Source organism: Lissotriton vulgaris, chromosome 7, assembly GCF_964263255.1.
Source record: "Lissotriton vulgaris chromosome 7, aLisVul1.2, whole genome shotgun sequence".
Taxonomy (NCBI): Eukaryota; Metazoa; Chordata; class Amphibia; order Caudata; family Salamandridae; genus Lissotriton; species Lissotriton vulgaris.
Window position 1 is genome coordinate 1,238,250,307 of NC_141695.1, and position 27,302 is coordinate 1,238,277,608.

Genomic DNA, 27,302 nt, shown 5'->3' on the forward strand with positions numbered 1-27,302 from the left:
AGTGCACTGCACAATACTGGCTGAATTGCAGCGGCTTTGGCATATTACAAGAACCTGAGACACAACCATTGGTTCATGCAGTCTATGTGAGGGATCACAATGTTCACACACACAATGGCCTCTAGTTCTTGGGACTTGATGCAGCCTGCAAAATTACACTGGGAACGAGACATTGGCCATGAGAGCACTCCTAAAGAATGAGATAGGGCTCTCATCTACCCCCGTAAAATTTCCAGCAATGCAAAGTTCCAATACATCCAGCTCAACATCTTACACTGGGCCTATCTTACCTCCGAGAGACTGCACCGCAAATAAGAAAGCAAGTCTGTGTGCTCCAGATGTGATTCTGGAATTCCAGATATGGCACATATGTTCTGGAACTGTCCAGGGGCACAGTTATTATAAGGGGCGGTCTTAGATGCCTTGGCAGAGGTTGCGGGTAGAGTGGATCTCAGCACCATGGAGGTGGAATTACTGGGGATTTTCTGACATAGGAGACAGAGGGGTCCAACAGTCTGATTCATAGACTTAGTCCTAATAAAAACTTAACACGCAATTGCCATGAACTGGAAAGGTGCCTGCCTTCCAAACATGTCCTACTGGAATGTGTCAATGTTAAAATGGAGAAAAGCTGAGTCCACTGCGCTGTGCAGGGAGGAGCTGAGGGGCTTATGAAGGGTTCCAATAGTGCAGGATTGGGATATTTTTGTGTGTGAGCTACAGGTCCACTTTGAGGGGACCAGGGAAAGGGTGTCCGACAGTGTGTGGTGACTCTGTTCCCACACTCTTTCTTTGCTCCCAAAGCCATGCCTGGAGTGCCCCACTATCTTGGTTCATTCCCACTTCTTGGTGTGGCTGAAGCGGTGCTGCTGTGGGTGAGAACAGAACTAAATATAAATTGCCAGACATAGACCCCTCTACATAGGAGACACAGTTCTTGTCTTTGGAAATTTTAGTGCTGGGCCTGTTCAAACTGTTAACAATATCATTTGTCAAGGTTAGGTTAAAGAATAGACCAATGTCCTCTTCAGGTGTTTCCTCTACTATATTTGATATAGTGACCTAATGGGACATTACACATTGATTATCTGAATCATTAAATGATACTGTACAATGTACAATATGCATTGTGCTCATGCTAAAGCCTAATAAAAGGGTTCTTGAGAAACCAAATACAAGAGACTTTGATTATTTTTTTAAGGAGAATATTCGTGTGTGCACATGCAGGGGCATTACTAATGCCAAGCAAAGATAACTCAACTCTTACTTTGATAGCTATCATCCCTACACTGAGATGGATTTCAATAAATGCCACAACCGTGCAACGATTCCTACATTAGTAATAGTAACATACAAAATAGCAAACTTACCTGAGCAATCTTCACGAGTTCCATGTAGATGTTGTAGTCATTCTGTAACAAAATAAAACATATATTGAACTTCAGGTTCAGACAATGGTGATTAGTTGGCACTTGCCTAATAATTGGACCAGTGAATGGTTTTACAGATTTGAGAAAGTGTAATAGGCGATATGAAGGAACATAAAGCATGCATAACACAATAATCACATGATTACATGAACTACATTTTCTAATTTGATCACTAGAATAAACCAATCGAACAGAAGGATGGATGGCAAAGGCATGTTATGTCATTGGATACATTGCAATATTGAGAATCTACACATTTACGTATATCCAGATTCACCTATTCACATCCAGCAGGAAGGGGGTTAGATGTAAGGTTCATTTTTGGTGGACTACAAAAGAGAAGAGGAGGTCAGGTATACGAGGCTGAATGCAAGGACAATGAGATAAGAATAATCCAAGAGCCCTCAAACAGATGTTGGTGGAACTAGGGCACCCTTTTAAAATTGATTAACAGTTACTACATTATCCCTTTCTTTCCTGCCTCTTTCAGAGTGCAGGGGGAGCCAAATTACCTAATTTTTGCAATCACCATCAGCTCGTCAATCAGAAGCTCTTTTTTGGTTGACTTCAAAAGGGCAATTCAATTTAGTGTGTGTCCTCCCAGTGCTGTTCCTACTAGTATCGTTTTTGCTGGGTCTGCCCTTTACTCCCTTGAAGTCTCATGCAGAAAAGTTCAGAACTGTCCCATGCACACTGAAAGAAAATTAGAAGTGAGTGAGGAACATAAGTTATATTGTGTCTGAAGAAGAGAAGTCTATCTCTGTAGATCTGTCTTCTGAAAACAATATAAATGATGGCATGTCGAAAATGGCAGTGAACAACACAGACAATCTTAAATTTGGTGCGTCTGCCACACTTGCTTCTGGCGCACCTGCAATATGGCCATGACCATATTTAGGTAGTCTATGATTTAGATATGAGTCACCGGAAGTGGGTAGTCTCTCAGGAATGATATGCAAGTAGACAGGATGTCAGACCTTCACTGAAAACTACCCAAGGAGATGAAACTAAATTACTCATCATGTAGAAATTGAGAAAGGCTCGCCCAACTCAGGGAGCCATACATATGGTGGTGATCTGAGTAGAACCAGGGATGTGGTGCATCATGACCTTCATGGGGAAGGTCAGTGCAGGATTGGCTGACGGTTGGCGCTGTACTAGAGGCATTTGAGTGCTTCCTGGGCTGTTGGAGCAAGTTTGTCAGCTTAGCCCATAAAAGGTGCTGGGAGGTGGCAAATGGGTCTCTTTTTCCCACTGGCCACCATGGACAAGACGCCACCTCTATACCCTATGTGCTTGGAACCCAGAGTTTTGCCTGCATGTTTCTTTGTTTTTCTGTTTCTTTGTTTTAGGCTCCAGTGGGCCAATGCTGATTACTGCCAGCACTATGGTAATGGTCTTGAATATCTTTTTTCAGAATCTTCTTGGCAGCCAAGGTCCATCAAATGCCTAATAGAGCCACAGGGGCTTGAGAGCCATTTCCCACCATACCCAAGTGCAATTTATGAATTCCTGTACTCAGTGGTGGCTCCGGTGGGCACTTCTAGGCTGTGGAGGCGAGGGGGCACTGGGTGGTTTTGGGGTTCCTTTGTTTGCGTTGTTGCACCAGTATCATTCATTACTTGGCGTTGTCTGCCTAGGGCTAACTGGAATTCAGGTAAAGCACTCCAATGCACTAGGCTGATTTTGCACTAATGTAGTTAGTCCGTCAGGGGAAATTGAAGTATATTTTCTGGATGCGTGGTTTGCATCCAGAAAACAAGCAAGGTCTCATGCACGTAGGAATCCAATTAGAGGGCACACCTTAAATATGGGAATTGTCCCAAATATACCCTTTTTAACTATTTACATTTGATCCAGTTTCTGTGAAAGGTGAAAATTCAATTAGGACCTTTCATTGGCGGCGTCAACGGGAAGAAACCGCAAGTGGGAGCACTGCTAAGTCAACCTTTGCCAGAAAGACCCACAAGCCTATGCTTTCCTAGACACATTCCACACACCTGCTGCTACCTGCACAGAAAAAAAGGCACTTCTCCAACCGAAAGGGACGACTTGCTTTGTGTTGGTATCTGCAAGCCTGGTTGGCATGAGGAACAGTCTCCTGAGACAGTGCGAGTGGGGCCAGCCATCATTCCCAGTCCAAACCATGTGCACAATAGAATGGGTAAGTTGGTTAAGCCAGCCAGGGGGGTTATCTATATCCCAGCCTGCATCAAGGCTGGGCGGTTGGTTCTCGAAGGATGGGGTACACTGTACTGAGGAAGGTAAGAAAATATTCTTGAGAACTTGGTGGCATGGCTAGGACATGTCCAATGCAATTTGGTTGGAGGGCGGCCAGATAGCAGGTGAACTATGCTGGCCTGTGGCTTGTGAGGTCCTGATTGGTTGGACATTTATGCTCTATATAAGGTATCCTTTTCCTTCTACACTAAAATAACAACAGCATCACAGGACCCTCCAAGGACTGCTGGCAGTGAGTTCAAAGGAGTTTACAGGGGCACAGGTGGTAGGGGGTACCCTTTGACCTGCTCTCTTTACCTGCCATCCACCCCTGCAGGCACACTGGGCGCAACCTAGCACAGTCCCTTGGAGAGGCAAATGATGGGTGCAGGAGGTGTCCAAGAGAGGTATCCCAGTTGGCAGATGGGCCCCCTGCACAGGATTATCCCGGTAAGGGAGATCCTTGTGTGGGCTCTTCCCATAAGGAGGAATACACCAAGGTGCAGCTTTGATTGGACACAGGATGTTAAGAGGAAAGGACACTAGGGCCAGTGATGATCTCACCCAAAAATGAATTTTGAGGATGCAATGGAACAGAAATGTAGTTATGGATAGGAAATAAATGTATTAGTGTCTTTGTTAGGCTAGGCTTTGATTCTTGTAAACCAACTGTACAAATGTTTGTTACTGTCCATAAAGTAAAATGTGTTTTTTGTCTCGTTTGTATGTGTAAATAAATACGGTAAGGGATTTATGACCCCAAACCAAATTTGTCAGGGGTTGCTGGAGTTGAGGAGGAGGGGTCAGTTAACCAGGAGGCATCGGCAATACAGGGCCATAGTAAATGCGGCCTAAAACTACAGAAGATAGAAAGTTTAGAAACACAATCTATTTTGGAAAGTCTGTCTTCAGAACAAGAACTTTGTGCAACCAAGGAAAAAGGTGAAAACATAGAGGCAAAATGCCCATTCCAAGATGCAGAGGAAAACTACATTTATGGATGATGAGTACTGATGAGGACAACTAGAAATTCAAAGAGAAGGAAGGATGGAGATTATACTTTGGAGACCAATAAAGAGAGCACGAAGAACAACGTCGAAAGAAATTAAGGACATGTGCAACGTTAACAAAGTGTAAAAGTAGGAAAACATATTTTACACTTGAATGCCAATTAGGTAATATGCTCAGTGACAAGGTGAAGAATCGGAATTACATCAGGGAAATATGCTCAAAAGTAGAGTAAGTAAATGCTTAATGTTCAGTTAATAAAAACCATTACAAATAGCCATAGACAATAAAAGAGAGCAGATTGTAAAAGAAGATAGTTAAAAACAGTTAAAAAAAGGAATTAAAAAAAATATATATATTTGGTGAAGTATCACTTCACCTCAAGATACTCGTAAGTTTCTACGAGGCGATTTTTGGTAATCTGTCATAGGTCTTGTTCTCGAAGGACGGTATGTTGTGTCAGCTCCAATCCTCTTTTTTCCTTTTGGAGGACAGGCTGGGACTCCCCCTAAATGTTTGTACCTCTTGGAGGAGGTGCTTCAGTGTTCCGGGTCAGTTTAAGACTCTAGGCCGACCTGATATTTAGGAGCTGGCGTCTTTAGGGGTGTAGTAACAGTGTACATTCAGACTTTCATCATTTCTTTTGAGCCTGGATTCTGCTGCTCCAAGATATTTAACCAGTCGGCAGGCGGTTTGCACATCCACGCCTCTGAAGCAGGCCAAAGTTGCTTCTCTACAGGTTCTGTTTCCGTTTTTTATAAATAGAGGTCTCAATAAGTTCTTGCGCACTTACTGCAGCTCCTTGCAGATGGTAATGAGGTGTATGATGTTTTCCTCGTGCATACCGCATAAGCGGCATTTTGCTGCATTTGAGGGGCGCAGCCATGGGGCCATGTGGTCCGCTGACGGTAGTACTCCCAATCTTTTGTTGTTTTGGTAAAACTGGTCGACATATACGACTGTGGAGTGAGTTTGTTATAAGTTTGAACCGTCAGCCAGCCATGTGCTCGCTTAGCTAATGAAGCTTTGTCTTGAATGAGGGATTCTTTCTTAACAATTTTATTTACGTTTTTTTTTAAAGCCTGCCAGGTTCCCTTGCAGTTCCCATAGCTGCCTTACCCCCAGTTGGTTAATGGCATCCTCCAGAAAGAGTCTTGCTGGACTGTCGTTTTTGTTTAGTAGATCTTTCCAGAGGAGTGCGTTAAGAGTGTGTGCTTCACCTCTGCTTATTTTATACCAGGTCTTAAGATATGATCCCTTGCGTGCAATCTCTTCCTTGAACAACCCAAATTCAAGTCGGATCTGCGCCGGAGAGGTGTATTTCGGGAGACCGAACATTATCCGCATTGCTCTTGTGACTACTCCATTCAGAGTTCCTAGGTCCCTGCCTCTCATAGCTTCACTTCCATATGTGATGGACGGAGACAGTTTTGCTTGAATCACTTGGAGGAGTGGAGTGAAGTTTGGACCAGTGATCTTCTTTTTAAGGTTCCTTAAAGAAAGTGCAATCAATAGGCCTCTCTTCTTTATCTCCTCCACTTGTGTCGTCAATGATCACTCCCAAGTAGCAATATTTGTTTGTGTTTTCTAGTTTATTTGAGTCCAAGTACCAACTGAATGATGGTTTATTTTTGCGATGGTTAAGGCGCATGACTTTTGTTTTGCTGTAGTTGATACTGAGTTTGTTTGCATTGGAATATTCTGCGGTGATGTCGAGAAGCCGCTGTAGGCCAATCTGAGTCCGGCTAATTAACACCAGGTCATCGGCGTAAAATAGGTTGGACAACTGTGTCCCCATATTTTTCATGAAGCCCATTTGGTTAAACGGGATTGCTGAGGTTTCTTCTGCCCACAATGTCAATTCCTGAAGTAGGAGGCCCGCGAAAAACTTAGCCTCGTTGTCTAGTAGGGCTATTAACCGATAGCGTCTTGGGTCTTTTCTATCGCCTATTTTGTATATTGGTGATATTATTGCCCCCCTCCATGACTGTGGGATTGTCAGAGTTTGCCGATTTTTTTCGACCATTGGTTTAAGAATAAACGCCCAATATTTTGGTTCCTGTTTGAAAAAAATTGGAGGTATTCCATTTGGACCTGGGGCTCCATCTCTTCTCCCTTTCTTGATCCTGTTAACTATTTGTGCGGTTGTGATTACTACTGCTTCATTAGATGTCAAAGTTTCTTGATTTGGGGACGGATATTCCTGCTCAAAAGTAGAATACCAAGAGTGGATGAGAAAACTTGTGAGGTGAAGACAGAAACTGGACTCTCCGCCAAAAAGTGCTAAAAAGAGTGAAGGAATATGTCACAGAGGGAATAGTGATGGTAAATAAATGCAAAGGGTTTAAAAAGTAAGGACAGAGAGAAAACATTTTTATTTTGTATTCTTGATGTAGCAATTTCAAGTTTAAGGGATCGTTGCATGTGAGTGTGAACTATGCATGGTCGAATTAGGCGCACAAGAAGTGAGGGATGATCCTTTTCACGAGATGCTGTCCCCCACGAAAGGCCTCCTCTCCATCAGAAGATTATCGGTCAACTCCTTTGTGATTTGTCATAGGCATCATTTTTTGTGGTGATGTATGAATTTTCCTCATCTTCCTATTGTGAGATTTTTTGTAATATATGGGTGTTATTACAATATGGATAGAATCCCTGAGAGGCAAAAGCAATAAATTATTAAAATTAATGTTCACCATCCTCTCCTTGAGGGACAGACAAAGATTTATCTGACATGTCCAGGATAGATCTAGGAGGCCTGATCTACGCGAGATTTTAAGAATATACATGTCAGATAAATTCACATAGAATGAATCAAACCTAAATATCTCTGTGGATCCTGCCCTTGGATGACCATGGTCAGAGATGATTTAGGGCATCAGCAAAGTGGGCATTGCCGGACCCCCATCTTCCAAGGGACTCCTGGGAAAGTGTACTTTCTCTCTATTCCACCTACCTCTCTGTATTAACCTCTCACCCTCTTCTCTGTATACACCTACCCCTAGCCCTGCTTCCATCTCTGTCTCTGTCAAACCAGTGTCTTTTAAGGTTGGTTGAGCCGTGGACAGGATATGTTTAACAACTTTGTTGTGACCGATTTGTTGAAAATTCAACTTATGATTAAGTATTGTTTGGCATCATGTGCGACTGAATTGTTAGAATTAGGTAATGAAATTCAAAGTTGTTCTGAATAGGGGCCTTTCCCCATATCATTTATTTACACTTCAATAATGGGTGTAACTAAATTGCCTGTGTTGATTGGTAATCATAACCATGCAAACAAAATGCACATGTAACGATGCGATGGATACAAATCTCTGATTTATGCCTGCACACATATGTGCAGATCCAAACATACCATATTCAATTTGACTCAGACCCTTTCTAATTCTGGCTTTATTTCATTAATGGTCTTAATTGTATAATTTATTGACCTCTTGAAAATGCCATGGGAACTTGAATAACGTTTGATAAAATTGGCATCAAGCAATCCTGTGCAAAAATTGATTATGTGGGCAAATGTTGAGTTCAAAAGACTTGAAGATATCAGTTAGGGGACTGATTAGTGAAAAATCCCCTATAGAAAAAATATGCAAAAGTATTCTCCAGTAAAATTTGACAAAATGTCACATATTTTACTGATTTAAAACAGTTTGCGCAGGTCTAGTCGTACCTGCAGGATCTCAATTCTGCATCCCATAGGCTTCAAGAATATTTAGTAACTGAGGCCAGAATCAATTGACCTATCACAGTGGTTTACAATAGGGTAACACTAGAGCAAGAAAACTCTTACCTGATTAAGGAACAGCTGTTGGGTAGACACTCCACAGCTGGCTGCAGTAGTTTCCTGAGGGTAAAAAGAACTTGGTCTGTAGTAAATATATATTCTTGAAGACATCATCCACACTGCTAACCCAGCTGCCAGTGATGCATTACTTTGTCAGGAACACATGTGCAGTAAAAGGTGCACTCAGCTACATGCGTGACTTGGTAATACCCTTCCTGTAAGACATTCTTTTCTGACTTGGCTCACGCAAGCAGGTTTACATCCCTGTAAATCTCATCTGTGTTTTATATTATGTGGAAGAAGCAGCAACAATGCTTGGAGTTAAGGAGTCAATGGGTGCAAGCTCCTTGTCCCTAACCCGAGACCAGCCCTGGGCGTGCCTGTCAACATGCATCACTTGCATCATTCAAAAACCTCTTACACGGTATCTGGCACCACCCTGTGTGTCCTCTCCTCAACAAACGCCAGTGGCTGCTACTTCTACTCAGATACACCGACATACACCAGTTGAGTCTAACTGAGTCAAATAACACACACAAAATAGCATGACATTAAAACAGTTATCCTTACCACAAATCTGATGGTGTTTATTGTAATAAATTCATAGGATTCCGCTTTCTTGTTCACCGGCCCATTCTGAAAGAAACAAAGATCAAGAAGTTGCTTCAGTTTTTGCCTGTAAAGTGTTCAGGCGGGTAAGTTTTCGGTGATGTACTGTGTGCCAAGTGGTTCTGTGTGAGGAAGAAAGTTGCAGGGACCTTCATGCGATGGATGTAGGAGGGGCACCAGTCTGCACATTTGTAAATATGAGCTAGCCTGGTGTAAAACCACGGCACAGGTGCATCAACGCATCACCTTCCCATCCCCCACTCACTGCAACAAAGCACCTTTAGCCACCCCGGCCCCGTGTATTTTCTTGGACTTGGTGGTAAAGTATGAGGCAGAGACTCTTACCCGGACTGAATTGTAGAGGCAGACAATGCCTTGGAATATAAAGCCAAACATCTGTGCTTGATCCTTCTGCAAGACAGTTTAGGAATACGTCAGTACATTCCTAGATCACAAAGCCATTTTATAAATATCCATCTGAAAGCCAATTTGAATTATTATACTCAGTCCTTTCAACTTTCAAACACCGGGACATATGTTAAATAAAAATTACTCCTGGCAGTAAAATGCGGTTATGCTGAAATTAGTACTGGGCAAAGGTGTAAGTACATTTTGGGGAAAATTACTGACAGGCAGTAACTACTACAATCAACTGCATAGGTTTTGCCATTCTTTAAACAGTTAACAAATAAACTTGAAATGAAATTAAGCAAAATACAAAAAATGATATCTGACGAAACAAGAAGTCTAAATTTCAGGACCACTTCAGAGCAAAACACACCTCCATCTTTACTTCATGCTGCAATACCTACTAATTTCAGGTTAACCTCAGAGGTGTTCCTAGGGTCCTTCTCAAATTGAGGCCATGAAGTTAAGATCTGGATTCAACTCCAATATACTATTGAAAGGGCTTTGAGTGGGATAAACTCTACCATTCAAAGGTACTTTATAAAGATATCCCTCCTGAAATATTACTAGAAAATATTAAGACCTCAAACTCCTCACCCACCAGTGATACCTAACAATTAAGCAGAGAAATTCTCACTGCACCAAACTCCCACAAAGACCTACAGATGGAGTAAGGAGAACCACAGCCAACTCTTCAATCATAAACACTGCGACCTAATTTGAAGCAACACACACTATTGCACAGGTACACCTGTGACATGTAGTTTGACCAATGAGAGTCACTTATGGTATCTATTTTGTTTGTTTTTGCCAGCAGTGTTCACTATTTGTTCCTACAGCGTAAAAGCTGCACCCCATATCCCTTTATTTTCCATGCAACCCATGTACCTTAAGACCATACATGCTTGCCCTGTTACTTACGGAATACATTTTCTGTTCTTCAACAGTTCCCTTAAATCCATCTGGAATGAAATGAAACATTTAGCATACCATAGCAGTTTAAATAAAGTATGTGATCTGGTCTCTTGTGTGTGGTTGGGTGACAGGAGATGCAAGGAGAAGCATCCCTGGTGGTGGACTTTACTTGTGACTGGCAACAGTAGTATTATGTTGCGACACTCCTGTTGGGTTAATCGACTTTCACAAAAGCAATGCAAAAATTGGACTGTTAGGTTTTTAATATATTTCTGCTGCCATGTATTTTTGTGTTAAGGGCTATAGTCTGCTCCATGACAGGTAAACAGTAAGGAGTAACATTGGAAGATATAACTTTAAAATGTCATATGGTAAATTCTCAGGAATAAAATAATGAATGATTGTTTGTGCATTTTATTCTGTACCCATCATAATAAGTACATATCCATATCCACTAAGAGGTTAAGGTTATAGAACCAGGGCCGGACTGGGAACTATAACTAGCCCTAGCAAACTGCTCGGCCGGCCCCCAGGGGGAGCAGCCGAGCTGTTTACTAGGGACGGTTTCTGTCAATTGTTTTTACAGCGGGACGATATTGCCGGCTCCCGGTAACAAAAATGGCTCGCAGGAGCCCAAAACAGGCCCCCACCCTCGTGGCCCACCAGGGAAATGATGGTGCCCGCTATGGCCAGTCCAACCCTGTAAAGAACCCTTTATGTGTCCAGAATATTCAAAAGTCAAAGACCATCCAAAGCTGCATTTTAAGGCACCATCAGTTGTGGTCAATTTAGCGTTAGGATAAAGTGAAGAATTGCCATTTAATATGGAAGCCCCCAATTGTCGATTTTTTTTTATGAAATAGCTCTGGTGAAGCCTCTAGGCCTTTGTATTAAAAGGATGAGCTTTTGGCTTTGCCACATCTTTTCTATACCGAAATATGAACGTATGCGTCAAGGTGCATGCACAAGCATGTTTGGCAATTTAGAAATTGATTTCCTATTTAGGGACACTCGTTCTTATATGACTACCATGAGTTATCATGCATGCACGCACATAGGGCATAATAGGGTCACCATGTCCTTTGTTTTTGTTTATTTACTGTTCCAAGATGGCAGATCATTCCTTTGGAGTAGTTCTTTAAAAAAATGAGTCTCATTTTGAGAACATTGTGCAGCAGTAGCAAAATACAGCAGCCGGGCCCACAACTCAATAAATAAATAAACTACACAAAAATATAATAAATGGAACAGGGAAGGGAGGGTGTGGAATGGTAGGAATGGAGAGTTGGCAGGAAGTAAACACTGATGAGTGGTCGGAGCAAAGGGGAAGACACAAATGAAGATCTATATTTACAAAAAAATAAGTAAGAAATAAAAGCTGGAGTATGGGGAAGCAACATGCACATTGGTGGGGCAATGCGAGGAGAAAAAGCAGCACACAGGTAAGAGAGCGAGTAAAATTATATGCTTTATGAAGTCCTCAAAATAAAAGAACACTGTAGTTTCCATAATGCAATCACAAGGAGATGATGGTTGGAGTGCTGAAACCTCAACATCAGCAGAGGACAGATACAAGTGAACCTCAAAACAATGTGAGACCGAAATGCTCTTGCGTGGGACAAACACAAACACAATAATAAGAAGGAAAACCATCGAATCAAGAGAGGGAAGTGAGATAGACTACACATCCCTTTATTCATGTGTAATGAAGTAACCCATATGCCACTCTAAGTGTTTGGGAAACAACAGGTCTGGCCAACAGAAGCTAAAAAATTATGTAGGCAAGACCAAAAAAGGACTTTTAGGCTTTTACATGGCTGAACTGAGGCCCAAATTACAAGAAGTGTGGAGCGGATTTCCAGTGTGGCATTCTGCTTGGCATTATTATCAGGAAAACCGTGTTCCCATACCGGAATCTCCAGGTGCGGTTGCACTGGAAAATGTTACCAGCCGAAAATCTACATTGCACCCCTGTACACAGTTCCTGCACCCCCACCTGATCCTTAGCGAAGGCATGGTGGATGCTTGTAATGCTCCTCCATTAGATGACATTCTGACCTTCTCTATCCATCCCTTTACACAGAGGTGCTGCAGATATTCACCAGTGCCTGGAGCAGGTGGTAAATACCTGTCTTAAACCCCTTGGAATCAGGAATAGTGTGTGGAATTCTGAAAGGCAATCTAGTTCTGCAGACTTTTCCCCATTCAGAAAGGTTCAACTCATAACTGAAGGAATCCTGTGTCACAAAAATAGCTAGTACCAGTAATTCTGCTGCTCGGAATGTACTCACAGAATTTCTCCAAACACATATTGGGGCTGTCGGAAGGGCCGTAGCAGCACCAAATATTGGAGATCTCCTGTTTTGATCATGGACCTCCCAGAGATAGGCCTAGGGCATAGGGCCGCTGGTTAGGAGAGGAGAAGGGTCCTGGGAGGGTAAGTTAAACTTAGTTTAGTCTTTTTTCTTTCCTTTCTCTTTCGTATCCTTTGATGTGTGCCAGTCAGGAGGTTGTGGGCAGTGTATGTTGTACTTCTGTTGCATCATAAAACCGAAAAAAACAACATTGTTTCTAAATCATAGGGAGCATGTAATTGCTCTGTTGGGGCACATGGCACTTTAACTCATGATAAATTTATTTACTGTTTCAGAGTTTGATATAAATATGTAACATGGTTTTTGAACCGCTCTTCAAGTTTTCAGAAAATGTGGAGGACAGTTATTTTTTTTTACATCACAATCCATCTGCTCCTCATTCATGTTGTAGGTTTCATCTGTATTGTCTGAGTGTTATATTGTGTATATTATATTGGATACAGTAGTTACATCTCCAATATTAAGTGAAATTGGGTTTATACGTATTCTTAAACAACATGTTATAAAACTAGGGTTTTGTGTTTTTGTTTATCAAGTTTGTATTGCAAGTTTTTGCAAGAACTATGTCATAAGGTTTAACAAATAAAATTGAAAAGTCAGTCTCCCTAGAGTATGGATGTCTACCCTTGGTCCATGTGGGCCACATGTTTGGAAGATTTTTAGAACTCCTCATCAAACTGAGTCGCTCCAAGTTCATAACAGCACTTAGGACAAGGACTGTCCTCTGAACCTGATGCCCAAGACCCACAGTGGCTAAATACCCTAACAATGCATTTTAATGGGAATCCTTTACCCCGTCACTTGCTGTCCTGAGCGTCTAACATGAATCCAGTCCATGCAAGTCAATGCTGGCCACCTCTACAATGAGATCACTCTTGAATAAATCATGTTACACAGTTGAGTGAAAAAGATGCTCCAAATGATTCACTAGGATGAATGGATAGTGGAATTGACACATTTTATCACACGAAGAAGGCGTATTAATATCTGTCAATCATAATATCGCGGAGAAATCGGAAGGGGCTAGTAAACTGTGTAGATGGAAATAATAGCTTATTAATTATATAATTATAAAAAGTAAATGCACTGCAGAATTTTTGGGTATCCACAACATGACCTGCAAGACAAGCTACTATATATTTTGTTATTCCTTTGATGAATATTGATAAAGTGCCTCAAAATCCCCATCCCTTGTTGGAAGGCCCCCCTACAGAGAGATATGTGAAAGACAAAATAGTCTGGATTGCTCAATTTTGGAATCTCAGGCATAAGAATGATAAACAATATTAGGCAGAACAACCAAGTTACATTCTACATATTGAGAATGCAGGCATGCTATGTCATTTAAATTGTCATGGCTTGTTTTGTGGTGATAACCCCTAGGAGAGAGCAGCATTTATACCACGTGACCCGAATAATTATTTATTTTACTTCAAATGTGTTACAACAACTTTGGAGGCAAATATTCTGATATTGGTTTACGAAATAACCATTGATGGCCAAAAAAGTTTTGAGAACTAATTAACTTTAAAAAAAACACCAGAAAGAGATTTATGACTTGGCCTGAACCTACATATATGCTTGTGTTCAATTCATAAACATTGCCAACAGTACAACTGAAAAGCAGCGCCACAAGGGAAGTTTCCACGCTACTACTGAAACAGTCAATTTACCTCTCCCAGGAGCTCCTGTTCCCCGTCTGCAAAAATGTAGAAAGCGTAAAGTTCTGCACAGGAGGAATGGAGCCAGCTGTGCAAATGCATTTCTTTTTCTCTGTCTGCAGGGCCAGCTTTAGCGCTGTTGGCACCCTTCTGACAATCATGTATGCACCCCCATGACCTCCTCCTCGGATTTCCTCATTACCACCAAGCAAAAGTGCCCCTCATCTCTCCATAGACACTCTCTCTCATACATTTATTTTTTAAAGCACTGACTTTACTAATAAGAATGTAGAGCTGCCCAAACAAACCCTTTTCACCACCATTAGGACTAGATAAGACTGGGGAAAAAACAAAGTGCAGCTCTTTTATTACTGTTGGAAACAGTCACTGTTCTATATTGGGGTTGTATCATATGAACTGCAGTGACAAAAGGATCACTGTGACAAAAGCAGTAATCCACTCAGCTATCCACATAAAATGCAGATCTGTGATCTGCACGGTAGGAGTTCTTTGTGGCAGGCATATTAACCCTTTGCACTACTTTATAGCAAGTGAAAACTGTAACTAGACAAGACTCTTATCTCTCTCTGGCAGGAACATTAATGACGGGAGTTTTCTTGACATTTTTATTGCTGTCTTGTTGTAAATAAAACAGTGATAGTATTAAGCATTCGCTGAAGACATGCTATCATGTCTTCGTTCTAGTTTTCCCGCCCGTAATTGAAATACGGCCAGACTCCATTTTGTTTTCTGGTGTCCATCTTGTGTGCCGTACATTACCATGTGCTCGCCACGAGGCGAGCCCTACCTAACTGATTGTCACCCCTGAAGTTTGGCCAGCAACAGGCTATAAATAGTTCCTTGTGCGTCCAGCGCATGTCCAGTAGGAGTCACATCTGTTTCTGATTAGCGTGGATTGGAATGTGTGTTCGGCAGGTCTCAAGAACTGTTAACTCCACCCATGTATCGATTATGTTCAAGAAATGTCCATATATGGTTGTAAATCATGCTTTGAGCAGTAACCGCCCACTTATGAGCCCCTTCTTTGTGGATAAAAGGGGACCGCATGTCTGAGTTCTTTGTGCTACCTTGTACAATACTGTAGAGTGTTGTGTAAGCTGTAGTACCACCTTTAAAGGTTTATTAAACTATGTTTTTGTATTTCCAGTTTCCGTGCCAATTTCTTCTGTAGTTTGCACAGAGGAGCGAACCCTTTGCTCTTACAGGCCTTGCTGAGGCCTGTATACATCAGTCTGAAAACTGGGTTCACATGGAACTCTGCCACAGGCGCTTTTAAATCATAAGTTACTGCGAAATACAGCGGCTCCCCTGAGGTCAGCGTCCCCCTCTCCAGGTCAGCGTCCTGTGCGGCCGCACCAGTCACACTGTCCCAAAGCCAACTCTCTCTCTGAGGAAAACATATTTTCCCAAAGGAGAAAGCTCAAAACAACAAAACGTAGGGGTGATGCTTCCCTCTTCGGATCCTGGAATTATAGTTATTCCAGCTCTTGAAATGAGTAACTTTTGAGCCATTTCCACAGAGTAAAAGGTTTTGGATTTCAGTTTGTAAATACCCACAGAGCTACATGTTTGTGGGAATTTACAAACTTCCAGACAAACCTTGCCTTGCAAGGTCCAAGCCCCACACCTTAAATGGGATTTACTAATACAGATTTCTCTATATGTAATCATGACTGAATGCACAAGTTCTGGGTTTTAATCTAACAACCAAATGCATTCAGGGAGTTGCAGTTCTGGTTGTCATTAGATGATTCCAATTAGCAAAAACACCAGAATAATGATTTGTAAAAGAAAAGCCCAGGACTGGATCACTGCGTCCTTAGTTGCAGGTAGTTTTTTAAACCCTAGCTAAAATATTATCCTCTGTGGCCCAACCTGGTGCAGGCTTGGTGGGAAATAAATACACAATGCGTTCAATGGAATGATGATGGATAATGGCCACAAAGAAGTATATGCATACGAGCCAAGTTTTCTTCATACAAATTGATAGATTTCCAACTTCAGGATATTTACGAAAATGTTCTAGAGTACTAATCCTTGTATGGTTTGTTGTTTGGGCATTCGCAGAAATAAATCTGACTATACTTTTATTTTTATTATGGCAGAACCGTATTTCTCTGTTAGAGAAATGCCTTCACGTAGACCCTTATTAAATAACAGGGTGTTTGAGGTATCTTAAAAACCCTTGTACAAATGTTCTACGACCATTTTGTAGAGTTTATTTGCCTGTGTGAGTAGTGTGGGGAAATTGGGCAATGTATTCTGTGGCTGTTCACTGTATTCCAATGGCACATCCCGATACCTCACTTGAGAACACCCATGTCTACACCTTTTGACTCAGACTTACTTCTGTGGAAAATTGGCTGCACTGAAATATTTTCAATAACAGAAAGTTTCATCTAAATGTTCAGAAATACTGGTTACATGATATGTATTTGGCTGGTATATTGTGAGTAAGTTGCATGCCAGGACATACATCACATTCAAAAGTCACACAAGGCATTCAGTGGAAGATTAATTTGAGAAGACCATGCCTCACAACTGTGGCATACTTCTGTTTCACTGTTCCTGCAAGATACTTCGGACTTGATCCTGTCCTCCCAGGGGAAAAATAAACATTGGCAAAGCAAAGCCAATAGGTTTCGTATTTTTTAACCATGTTGTACCACAGTATAGCTGTTGTGCAGCATGGCTTAACGTACAAAAAGTGCCATGACGCGATCAATGCTGGCCTCTTTATACAGTTTTTTTTACCTTCAACCATGCTGCACAGCAACTACCCAGCCGTACAATATGGAAAATAAAACATTTACAAAGCATACGTGTAGCTGCTGTGCAGCATGGTTGAACATTTTTAAAAGCGCTAGAAGGCAACCAGTGTGGACCATGCCAAAGCACTTTTTCTGTCATTTTAGTTGGGCTGTACAACATGTCTAAATACAAATTTGGCAAGATCTACTAGCTTTGCTATGTTTATTTTAAAAAGTTTTTACCAGTTTTTATTCAGGGCTCAATCAAAGCAAAGGCATAAGCAACAGTTACATTCCACAGGGTCACGTTCATTTTTAGGCCCAGTGAGATACGTGATGTGCCCAGAATCACAGTATGTTGACCAAACGCTGGGATTTGAACCCAGTTATAGAGGTGGCTGCCCTTTCTCAAACCTCGACCATTCAAATAACAACTTAGGGGGGCCAGAAAAGAATGGTAGGTGCAAGGAAAGGAGAAGGGTTTAGTTATTTTAGCTAAGACGGGAAATTAGAATGTGCGTATGTGTGTGGATCAGCATGACAAACAAATGTATTTGGATAGATCGGCATTCTCTTACTGACATTGGTGATATGTTGATGACAGTCAAGGGTGCTAATTTTTTCTCTACGCTTGATCAGTCATCAGCATATCACCTGATCACACTACATCTGGAGTCAAGGCAACTCACATTTTTTTACACCAATGAAGGAGTATACTGGTTCAAGCATATGCCTTTTGGTCTGGCATCCGCAGCAGTAATGTATCAAAGGGACACGCACCACTAGTTTAAGAAAGAAGATAAGGTGACTAACTTACAAGATGACATCCATGTTTTTTGGAATGATATTGAAAAGCATGATCAGTTGAGGAGATGGCTGAGGATTGGTGCTGAGTTGTCATGTTCCACGATTGAAAGAGAATGTTTGGCGTGTTGGAGGGGTGTGTGTCACTTTGAAAGGTTTTGTGCGGAATGGACTACGTGATTTGCACCATTCATTGACCCTTGGTGGATGTGTTTACTAGGAAAGGTACTAGACAGATTTAATCTAGGATTATCAAGTGGGTTTTGAGATTGATGGAATACACTTTCAGAATGAAGAATGTGCCTGGAAGCAAAAACATGTTTGTGGACAGTTTGTCAAGACTACCAGTGGAAAGTGAGGATGAAGGGGTTGAAGATGAGGAGCATTGCCATGTGGCAAGTGTGGATGTGCTCACTATGAATCGGATATGCCAGCTGGAGTGGGTAAAGGCAATCCGTTAGGAGTCACATTGCATGAGGTGAAGGAGTATATGATTAAGGGATGGCCGGCCAAGAGTAAAGCATCTGAGAAAGCAGAGTCATTGAGGAATATTGACTAAGAATTTTATGTCATTGGTGAGGTGGTTTTTAGGGGCGAATTGTTGGTTGCAGAGGTATTGAGGAATCGCATAGTGAGTTTAGCACACGAGGGTCATCCTGGCATGAGTGAAACCAAGTGAAGAGTGACATCAGAATACTGGTGGCCTGGATTAGGCCAACGTGAATGGGTGATAAGATTTTTTACTGTGCACATGGAGTGACAAATTGCAAAAGACAGTAGAATATCCAGCTGTGGAAGTGGACAAAATGGATGCACCCTGGAAGAAGTTGGGTTTGGACATCCCTGGTCCATACCCTGTGGTGGGTTTGTGTCCCAGATTTGCTCTGGTGGCCATTGATTATTATTTGTGGTGGCCAGACATGAAACTTACAGATCATGTAACATCTCAGGATGTGATGACATTTCTGGAAGAGTTATGGCATACAAAAGGGGTACCTGAACAGATGGTAACATCTCAGAGGAGATGAAGGATTTTCTTAGAATGTATGGTGTTGAGCACATCAGGTCTTTGGTCTATTTTCTTCAGAGTAATGGACTCATGGAGAGGTGCAATAGAACCTTGAAAGAGGGTCTGCAACTGCCATCGAATTAGGGGTATCAATGGAAGATTGTGGTGGAGAAATTGGTGTGGACTTATCGCACCACGCCCAACTGTGTCACTGGCAAGGTTCCGTTCGAGGTTCTGCAAGGAAGAAAAGTGAGAAGGTTGCTGAAGAAAGGGGTCAAAAGAAGAAATTGGGCTGAGAAAGTTGTTGGGCCAGGGAAACCTTTTGGAATTACAGAGTGGGCACGTGTGAGTAAAGACGCAAGGAGGAGAAAGGGTTGGCTCAATTTTCTGATCTTAACAAGTGAAGAAGGTGTATCTGTATACTGTATTATTGAGTGACGGGGAACCTTCTGCCACATGAACCGTTGTGCTCAGGACCTTTTGCTGACTTTTTGAGGCCAAACAGGATTGCCAAAACCCGTGTCTTCGCCCACCCGCCTCCCGCCGCCTGACTCCTGTTCCATCTCGGGGTCTGGCCGCCGAGCGGAGCGTGGTGTGGGGCAAGAGGACTACAATACCCAGCATCCTCAGCGGCACAAACCGCGACTTTTGCGCACCAGGAGGTGCTTAAATTCAGCGTCACCCCGGTCGAGGGGGGGAACCTTCTGCCACATGAACCGTTGTGCTCAGGACCTTTTGCTGACTTTTTGAGGCCAAACAGGATTGCCAAAACCCGTGTCTTCGCCCACCCGCCTCCCGCCGCCTGACTCCTGTTCCATCTCGGGGTCTGGCCGCCGAGCGGAGCGTGGTGTGGGGCAAGAGGACTACAATACCCAGCATCCTCAGCGGCACAAACCGCGACTTTTGCGCGCCAGGAGGCGCTTAAATTCAGCGTCACCCCGGTCGAGCGGGGGAACCTTCTGCCACATGAACCGTTGTGCTCAGGACCTTTTGCTGACTTTTTGAGGCCAAACAGGATTGCCAAAACCCCTGTCTTCGCCCACCCGCCTCCCGCCGCCTGACTCCTGTTCCATCTCGGGGTCTGGCCGCCGAGCGGAGCGTGGTGTGGGGCAAGAGGACTACAATACCCAGTATCCTCAGCGGCACAAACCGCGACTTTTGAGCGCCAGGTGGCGCTTAAATTCAGCGTCACCCCGGTCGAGGGGGGGAACCTTCTGCCACATGAACCATTGTGCTCAGGACCTTTTGCTGACTTTTTGAGGCCAAACAGGATTGCCAAAACCCGTGTCTTCGCCCACCCGCCTCCCGCCCCCTGACTCCTGTTCCATCTCGGGGTCTGGCTGCCGAGCGGAGCGTGGTGTGGGGCAAGAGGACTACAATACCCAGCATCCTCAGCGGCACAAACCGCGACTTTTGCGCGCCAGGAGGCGCTTAAATTCAGCGTCACCCAGGTCGAGGGGGGGAACCTTCTGCCACATGAACCGTTGTGCTCAGGACCTTTTGCTGACTTTTTGAGGCCAAACAGGATTGCCAAAACCCGTGTCTTCGCCCACCCGCCTCCCGCCGCCTGACTCCTGTTCCATCTCGGGGTCTGGCTGCCGAGCGGAGCGTGGTGTGGGGCAAGAGGACTGCAATACCCAGCATCCTCAGTGGCACAAACCGCGACTTTTGCACGCCAGGAGGCACTTAAATTCAACGTCACCCCCGTCTCGCGGGACGCCGCGCGAAGCCCAGGCCAAGGGCGGGCCCGTTTAAGCCCGTTCAAGACCGGGTAAGGCTGGACTGGGCCACCTTATTGACAGTTTCACCTATTTCCCTTCTACACGATATTTCATTTGTTTATGCCCTGCTATGTCCTGGTGTTCCTTATTAGCTTTCTGTTTTTTGTTACCTTTACTGAAAGTATGTCACCAAGAACTACCAGAAGTAGCAAACCATCTCATGCTGCTCAGACAATAGGCCCAATTGATCAATTCATCGCAAGGGCAAATGACGCCATAAATCAAGGCGTCCTTTTGTTAGAAAGGAGGGTTTCCCAAGACCTAGCTACAGCCAAGCGTTCCTCTTTGGGTCTACTGGCAGCAGCTAAAACCCCACTGCGCAATTTAGACCCTGGCGCATTGTCAGAGCCCCACATGGTCCCGCGCACCGTGGACCTGTCGGTATCGATTGATCTCTCAGCTACACAATTATCACACTCTCCTCCACCTCAATCATCCCTATCAATCGAGAGAACCTCGACTCTCTTTACAAACCCAATAGACGAGTATTCTCACTCCCCGAATACTAGAGGCCAGAGGGAGGGAGCCATACCGAAAAAAAGAAGGGGGAGAAAAGGGAAAAAGCACTCACCCCAGAAAACTAACCCACAGACCCGGCAAGGATCTCCGTTACAACTCACTGCCCAATCCTCTATGCCCAAACAAGGTATAAGTCATCCATCGTTACCTCAGCAACAGACTAGTTTTATAACATCAGATATCATTAATCTTTCATCTGATATTCCCAACCCTACTCTTAGTGGTAATGTGGGAAGTGGGCAGGACCCCCGCACTTACGATACTCATATACTGGTTTCTTTAAAGGCACTAATTAAATTATACATGAAACCTATTGAGTTATCATTGTCCAAAATTGAAAAAACCTTAGCATTACTAACATCTGATCTAAAGACTAAGAAGACTTCAATTCCTACCCCCTCCGTGGTTCAAACACTTAATTCAAAATCTACCAAAACAGGGACACCTACCACTCATCAAGCACCTCAAGCACTCAAATCTGTGACTACCACAGCGGTAGTCCATCAAAAACCAATAACTACAACTGTGCAGCAAACGTTACCATCTATCGCTGCAAAAAAGGGCCCTGCCACACCATCACTCCCAGCTCCTCCTTTGGTACCAGTTCCTACCCGTACTCTACCCCACACAACGAATACAACAAAAACACCGGCAACTGAAAACGCCGCTTATAACACTAGACGCAATGGAGCTCGCTCAGCCCATCTCCCCCCGGAAGCAACTCCATTTGTCGTTATCATGACCGGGGTTCCTGAGTTGAATCCAAACTCAGAGGAACCAGGATGGTCCTTAAAAAATAAAGTGCTACATTGGCTATCAACCAACAGGCCACTTCCTCCCTACATCAACAACAGAGTCACTTCAGTCCGTAGGGTTCCTTGGGTGGGGAAAGAGTTAAAAACAATTCCTGGAGATTGTGTAATAATTAATTTTGAAGACCCCCAATCGGTCGAACATATCTCCTCCTGGGGGTCCCAATTATCCTCAGAAGGAATAGGTACAAAAAGACTGTCCTTCTTCTATCCCCCAGCTAACCGCTATGCCCCAGGTCCTGAGTGGAACTGGACTCAGGTAGGAAGCTGGAATAGAAGATCAGACTGGGCAGACTGGTCGGGACAAGGAGGCAGAGACACCGCACTACCCTATGATTGGAGGGGTGTTCACACGTATAATAGATTTGATTGCCTGGAGATGGTAGATTGACCACCATCGACCAACAACCAGGATAGCAGGAATCCCCCTTCTTTAGGCCCATCACCATCTATTTCACCCAGACCTCTACTACCCTCGATTCCACCCCCCAGTCTTGTGTTACCACCATGTGTTGAAATCTCGCCCTACTCTGGTAACGATGACAATCGCATCTCCCTCCATACTTCGCCACAACTAGGAAGTCCAGCACACGACACCATCATTTCATCGAGCTTGCTAGTATCCCTATTATTCTGGAATGTAGCAGGCCATCGATCAAAGATCTTACTTAAATCCTGGCTAGAATTCGTATCTATCCACCAGATAATTTGCCTGCAGGAAACCTGGGCAATCGACCCAATACATCTACAAGGCTATAAAACATTTCACTCCCCAGCGTGTACTACCACTCATGGTAGACCCATGGGAGGCCTAGTAGTATATATCTCAAATAACCTGGCAGTAAGGAATATTTCCATCCCCCATATTACCCCGAATTATCAGATCTTATCGATTATTTTTAATGATGGTACGTCATACTGTCTTATTAATTTTTATAACTACCTATCCCCAGAGGACTGTGCTGAAACTGTTTCTGCAATTTCCCATCTTATAAATGAACAACGCTTTAAACATTTACCATCTGCCTGTAATGTAATATGGGGAGGGGACTTCAATGTACCATGTACCATTGTGTGTTAGTTATAAAAAAGGCACTTGTGGCCTTCTAGATGAACAAGACTGTCCATTGACACACTTCACTCATTCCTATCTAGGTGACTCTCTCAATGACAGCCTTACTTTGCTAGAACTGATGTATACAAATGAACTTGTAGACCCCCCTGTAGATTTTAGACCCACTTTCCACGGTAGGGGTTGTTCAAGCACCATAGATTTTATTTTATGTTCCTACTTTTTAAAGGGTAAACTTTTCCAGTTTACCACCGGTTCAGAAATTTCAGGTGATCATTTTCCTAATAGCATTACTCTTAAGTTAACCTCAAATGACTCCAACCCTATCAGGAAGAGCCTACTGACCCAGAAATCTCTGACCATGGATAGAACCAATGGTTTTTCCGTGAAATGGTCAAAGATCGATCCTATAACAATTACCAAGAAGGTTATATCCAAGGCATTCCCATGGATAAACACCTGTCTGGCGGAAGACACCTTCCCCGAGCAAATTATATCTAGCTTCCGGGAGATCTTAAAAGTCATTCAGGCTGAATTACTCCATCATCACAAAACAGGTAACCAGCCAGCCCCAAGATGGTTTAACTCAGCTTGTTGTAAAGCATTAACTGCCCTAAAGAAGGCTTTACATAACCCAGTCAGAGATAAAATCGAAGTAGCTAAACTTAGATCAGAATATAAACAGGCCCAAATTAATTGTAAAAAAGACCATAAGAAAAACTTTGGGCCCAATTACATGCGAGCGGCCGTAGCAAGGACTGCTCCCAATTCTGGCAGGTAGTCAAATCCCCCTTCCTGGCTGATGCAAACTCGCATCAGCATCTGGACGTGGCGGTGACTGCAGACGAGTGGGTGACTCACTTTTCAAAGATCTTTAGTGACTCCCCCACGATCGGCGCTGCACAGGTTGAATCGACAGCTGATTCCACCAAAACAGAGGTATATCCAATAGATCTTCACTTCACTCTTAGCGAGATCATACACGCTTTAACCTCCTTTAAAACTGGAAAGGCCCCTGGCCCCGACGGAGTCCCCCTCGATATTTTTGTTACCAATATTGATCTATGGTCCCCAATCGTCACCCAGGTGATGGTTGCAGTATCAAAAATTGGCCTTTTGGACTCTTGGTCCTCCTCCATACTTCTTCCAATTTTCAAAAATGGCGATAAAAACAACCCGGCCTGCTACAGGCCCATCTCCCTCCTGGATTCAATGGGGAAGGTCGCAGGACGCCTAATCCTGGAATGACTCCAGGATTGGGCGACAGAGAAGAACATCATCACAGACCTCCAGTATGGTTTCCAGGAGGGACGTGGTACTGTTGAACAGGCCTTAAATGTAACCCTTTTAATAGGCAAGAATGTGGGAGTAAAACGGGGCAATCTGTACATGGTCTACGTCAACCTCAGTGCGGCGTTTGACTGCGTGATACACGCCAGGTTGTGGTCTATATTGGAGGAATTGGGCGTTGATCCTCCACTTATCAAGTTTCTGCGTGAGCTTTACTCTGATGCATCAGCCTGCGTAAGATACGGGATAGGTGGAGAATTTTCATCCTCATTCCGTATAACACAAGGAGTCAGACAGGGCTGTGTCCTGGCTCCCTTTTTGTTTAACCTATATACTAACGGGCTGGAAATAGCCATGTTAGTAGGGAACCAGGACCTACCCACCATCAACCAACGCCCTATCCCAGCATTACTCTATGCTGATGACTCCGTCATACTAGCCAGTACTCTAGTACAGCTGCAAAAACAACTGGATAAATACTGTACTTACATGCTTTCTTTGGGACTAAAAGTGAATAAAAGTAAGACCTTTGTCATGTATACGGGTCCGAAGGTTAAAAACCCTAAACATCTTTACATCGAACAAACTAAATTGGAACGAACTAGGGAATACCCCTATCTAGGTATTTTAATCGATGACCAATTAACCTGGAAAAGGCCAATGGCAAGCAGGAAACTGCTCTATCAGAGAGCGACCTCGGCGCTTGTCTCCTTCTCCAGAAAATTGGGCAAACCTGCTCCATCCGAGTTGCTCAAAATTTATCAAGCCAAATGTCATAGCGTTGCAACATATGGCGCAGGTGTATGGGGCTACGTAAACACAGAAGATCTACAAGAAATCCAAAACGGTTTTATAAAATACCTACTGGCACTCCCACAGAGTGCTCCAATATATGGTTGCCATATTGAGCTTGGTATTGACTATCTTTCAGATAACACCAAATGTCAACCAATCCTCTTATGGCACCGTATTTGGAACAAACCTCAATGTCACCTAACACGTGCCTTGATCTCCGATTGTTTAAAGTTGATGTCCTGGAAGAAAATTCCATGGTTAATGTATGTTTTTAACTTTTTGAAGGACCTGAACCTTACACATTACTTCACGGAGCCTTCTTCCATAGTTGAAATAAGCAGAAATGCATTAAAAAACCAATGCCTTAGCCACTTAAGAGAACTGCGCCTCTCTTGTGAAGTAGATAAACAAACTAATGTGCAAGTATTGACGGTCCAAGTTTCTCCAGGTATCCAGCCCTATCTCACTTTCTATTTATCGAATTATGAAAAATACCTATTAACTAGGTTTTGTTTTAATTTGTTTTTTCGCCTTGTCACATTTCCCACTGTGTCAAACTGGTCACATGATTTAGTCAAATGTCCGTGTGATCAAGTCTCTCCCCAAACGACTATTCATGCTGTTTTGTTTTGTCGTTACTATAACCAAGCACGTAAACGTTGGATTATTCCACTGTTGCGCCAAATGGGGTTGAGGACTTGTCGCACGGCACTTTTAGCACTTCAGCACCTAGACTCACAATACGTGGCAAAGAATGTAGCGCTTTTCCTAAAATCATGCTTAACGACCCATAATACTATGGAGATAATGTCTAATTGATTTTTTGAATATCTGAATTAATCAATTTCTGTACATAGATTTATAGTATAATCTTTTTTATATTTTTACTTTGTAATGTAATAATGTGTTTTTATGGAAATGTATTTACCTTGTATGATGTACTTTTTATGATTATCAATTAGTTAATCGAATAAAAGAATTGAATTGAATTGAGTGACGGAAATGTATGTAATTGAAAAAAAGTGGTGAAAATTGAAGATTGCTTGTGAAAGGTGAAACTGGGGGCAACATTGATGTAGATGGAGATGTTGAACATGGTGTGCAGAATAGAAAGAGACAAATGGGACAAAGGAGTGAAGAACATTGTGATGGTGATTCCACACATCCTTCCACAAGAGTTAGGCAGAAGCTGGCTTGGCATGAAGATTATGTCATGGGGTGACTCCAAACATGTGGGTATGTAGAATGCGAATCCGGTGTAATTGTAGGGTCTTTCTTGTAAGTGATACTTGTGATAGTGTCACGCACTTTTTTACATTGATGTTAGTTTAGTGCATATATATGTTTGTTTACATGTGAACGTCTTTGTGTATTTGGTAGTTGTGTGTGTATATATATATATATATATATATATATCCACACAGGTTTCAAAAAACAATGCAGCAGGCTCAATCCCACCGCGGCACTGCCAAGATACAGGAGACCCAAGTTTCCGTGAGTAATTATTTATTTTCTGCAACGGACAGCATAGCGTTTCGGCCTCCCAGAGGCCTTGGTCACATGGCGCCACAGAGGGCGGCGGCAGAAATTTAAAGTGCTAGTGCAACTGAATTAACCAATTACAGTGGGTGTACATTCGAAGCACAAGGAAAATAGTAGAAATACTACAATATTAACCCTTAATTTGCTATGCGCTTTAAAGACAGAAGTAACAGTATTGGGATCAATCCCTCTAAGCATGATATTGCACATGAATCAACATGATGAATTGGGTCGCATAATGCTGGTAATCTGATGTGTCCTGGCATCATGGTTATACAAAGTTATGGGATAAATCCCTAACCATAACATTCTCTGTTTCCATATAAATCAATAACAATTTTAGGAACCTGTCTCAGGACCACAATGGATAGCATTGATAATTTAAACGTGCATTGTTATACACGACACCATAAAAATGATAGGTATTTTGCTATAAATAGTTATATACATATATACAAAAATCCCATAAAAATGCTGAGCATATATTAACAGAT

At 42.9% G+C, this 27,302-nt stretch overlaps 1 protein-coding gene across 2 annotated transcripts in view; it reads right to left on the reverse strand.

The window, feature by feature from the left end:
• Positions 1-27,302, reverse strand: part of LOC147703301 (uncharacterized) — an 86,624-nt gene that overhangs the window by 54,258 nt on the left and 5,064 nt on the right. For both annotated transcript variants that reach the window (XM_086931737.1, XM_086931736.1), the window contains exons 3-7: positions 10,384-10,424; positions 9,400-9,465; positions 9,016-9,081; positions 8,452-8,505; positions 1,371-1,412 (exon numbers count right to left, since the gene is read on the reverse strand). In XM_086931737.1, coding sequence (XP_086787863.1) covers positions 1,371-1,412; positions 8,452-8,505; positions 9,016-9,081; positions 9,400-9,465; positions 10,384-10,424 — 269 coding nt within the window. The remainder of the gene's footprint in view (positions 1-1,370; positions 1,413-8,451; positions 8,506-9,015; positions 9,082-9,399; positions 9,466-10,383; positions 10,425-27,302) is intronic.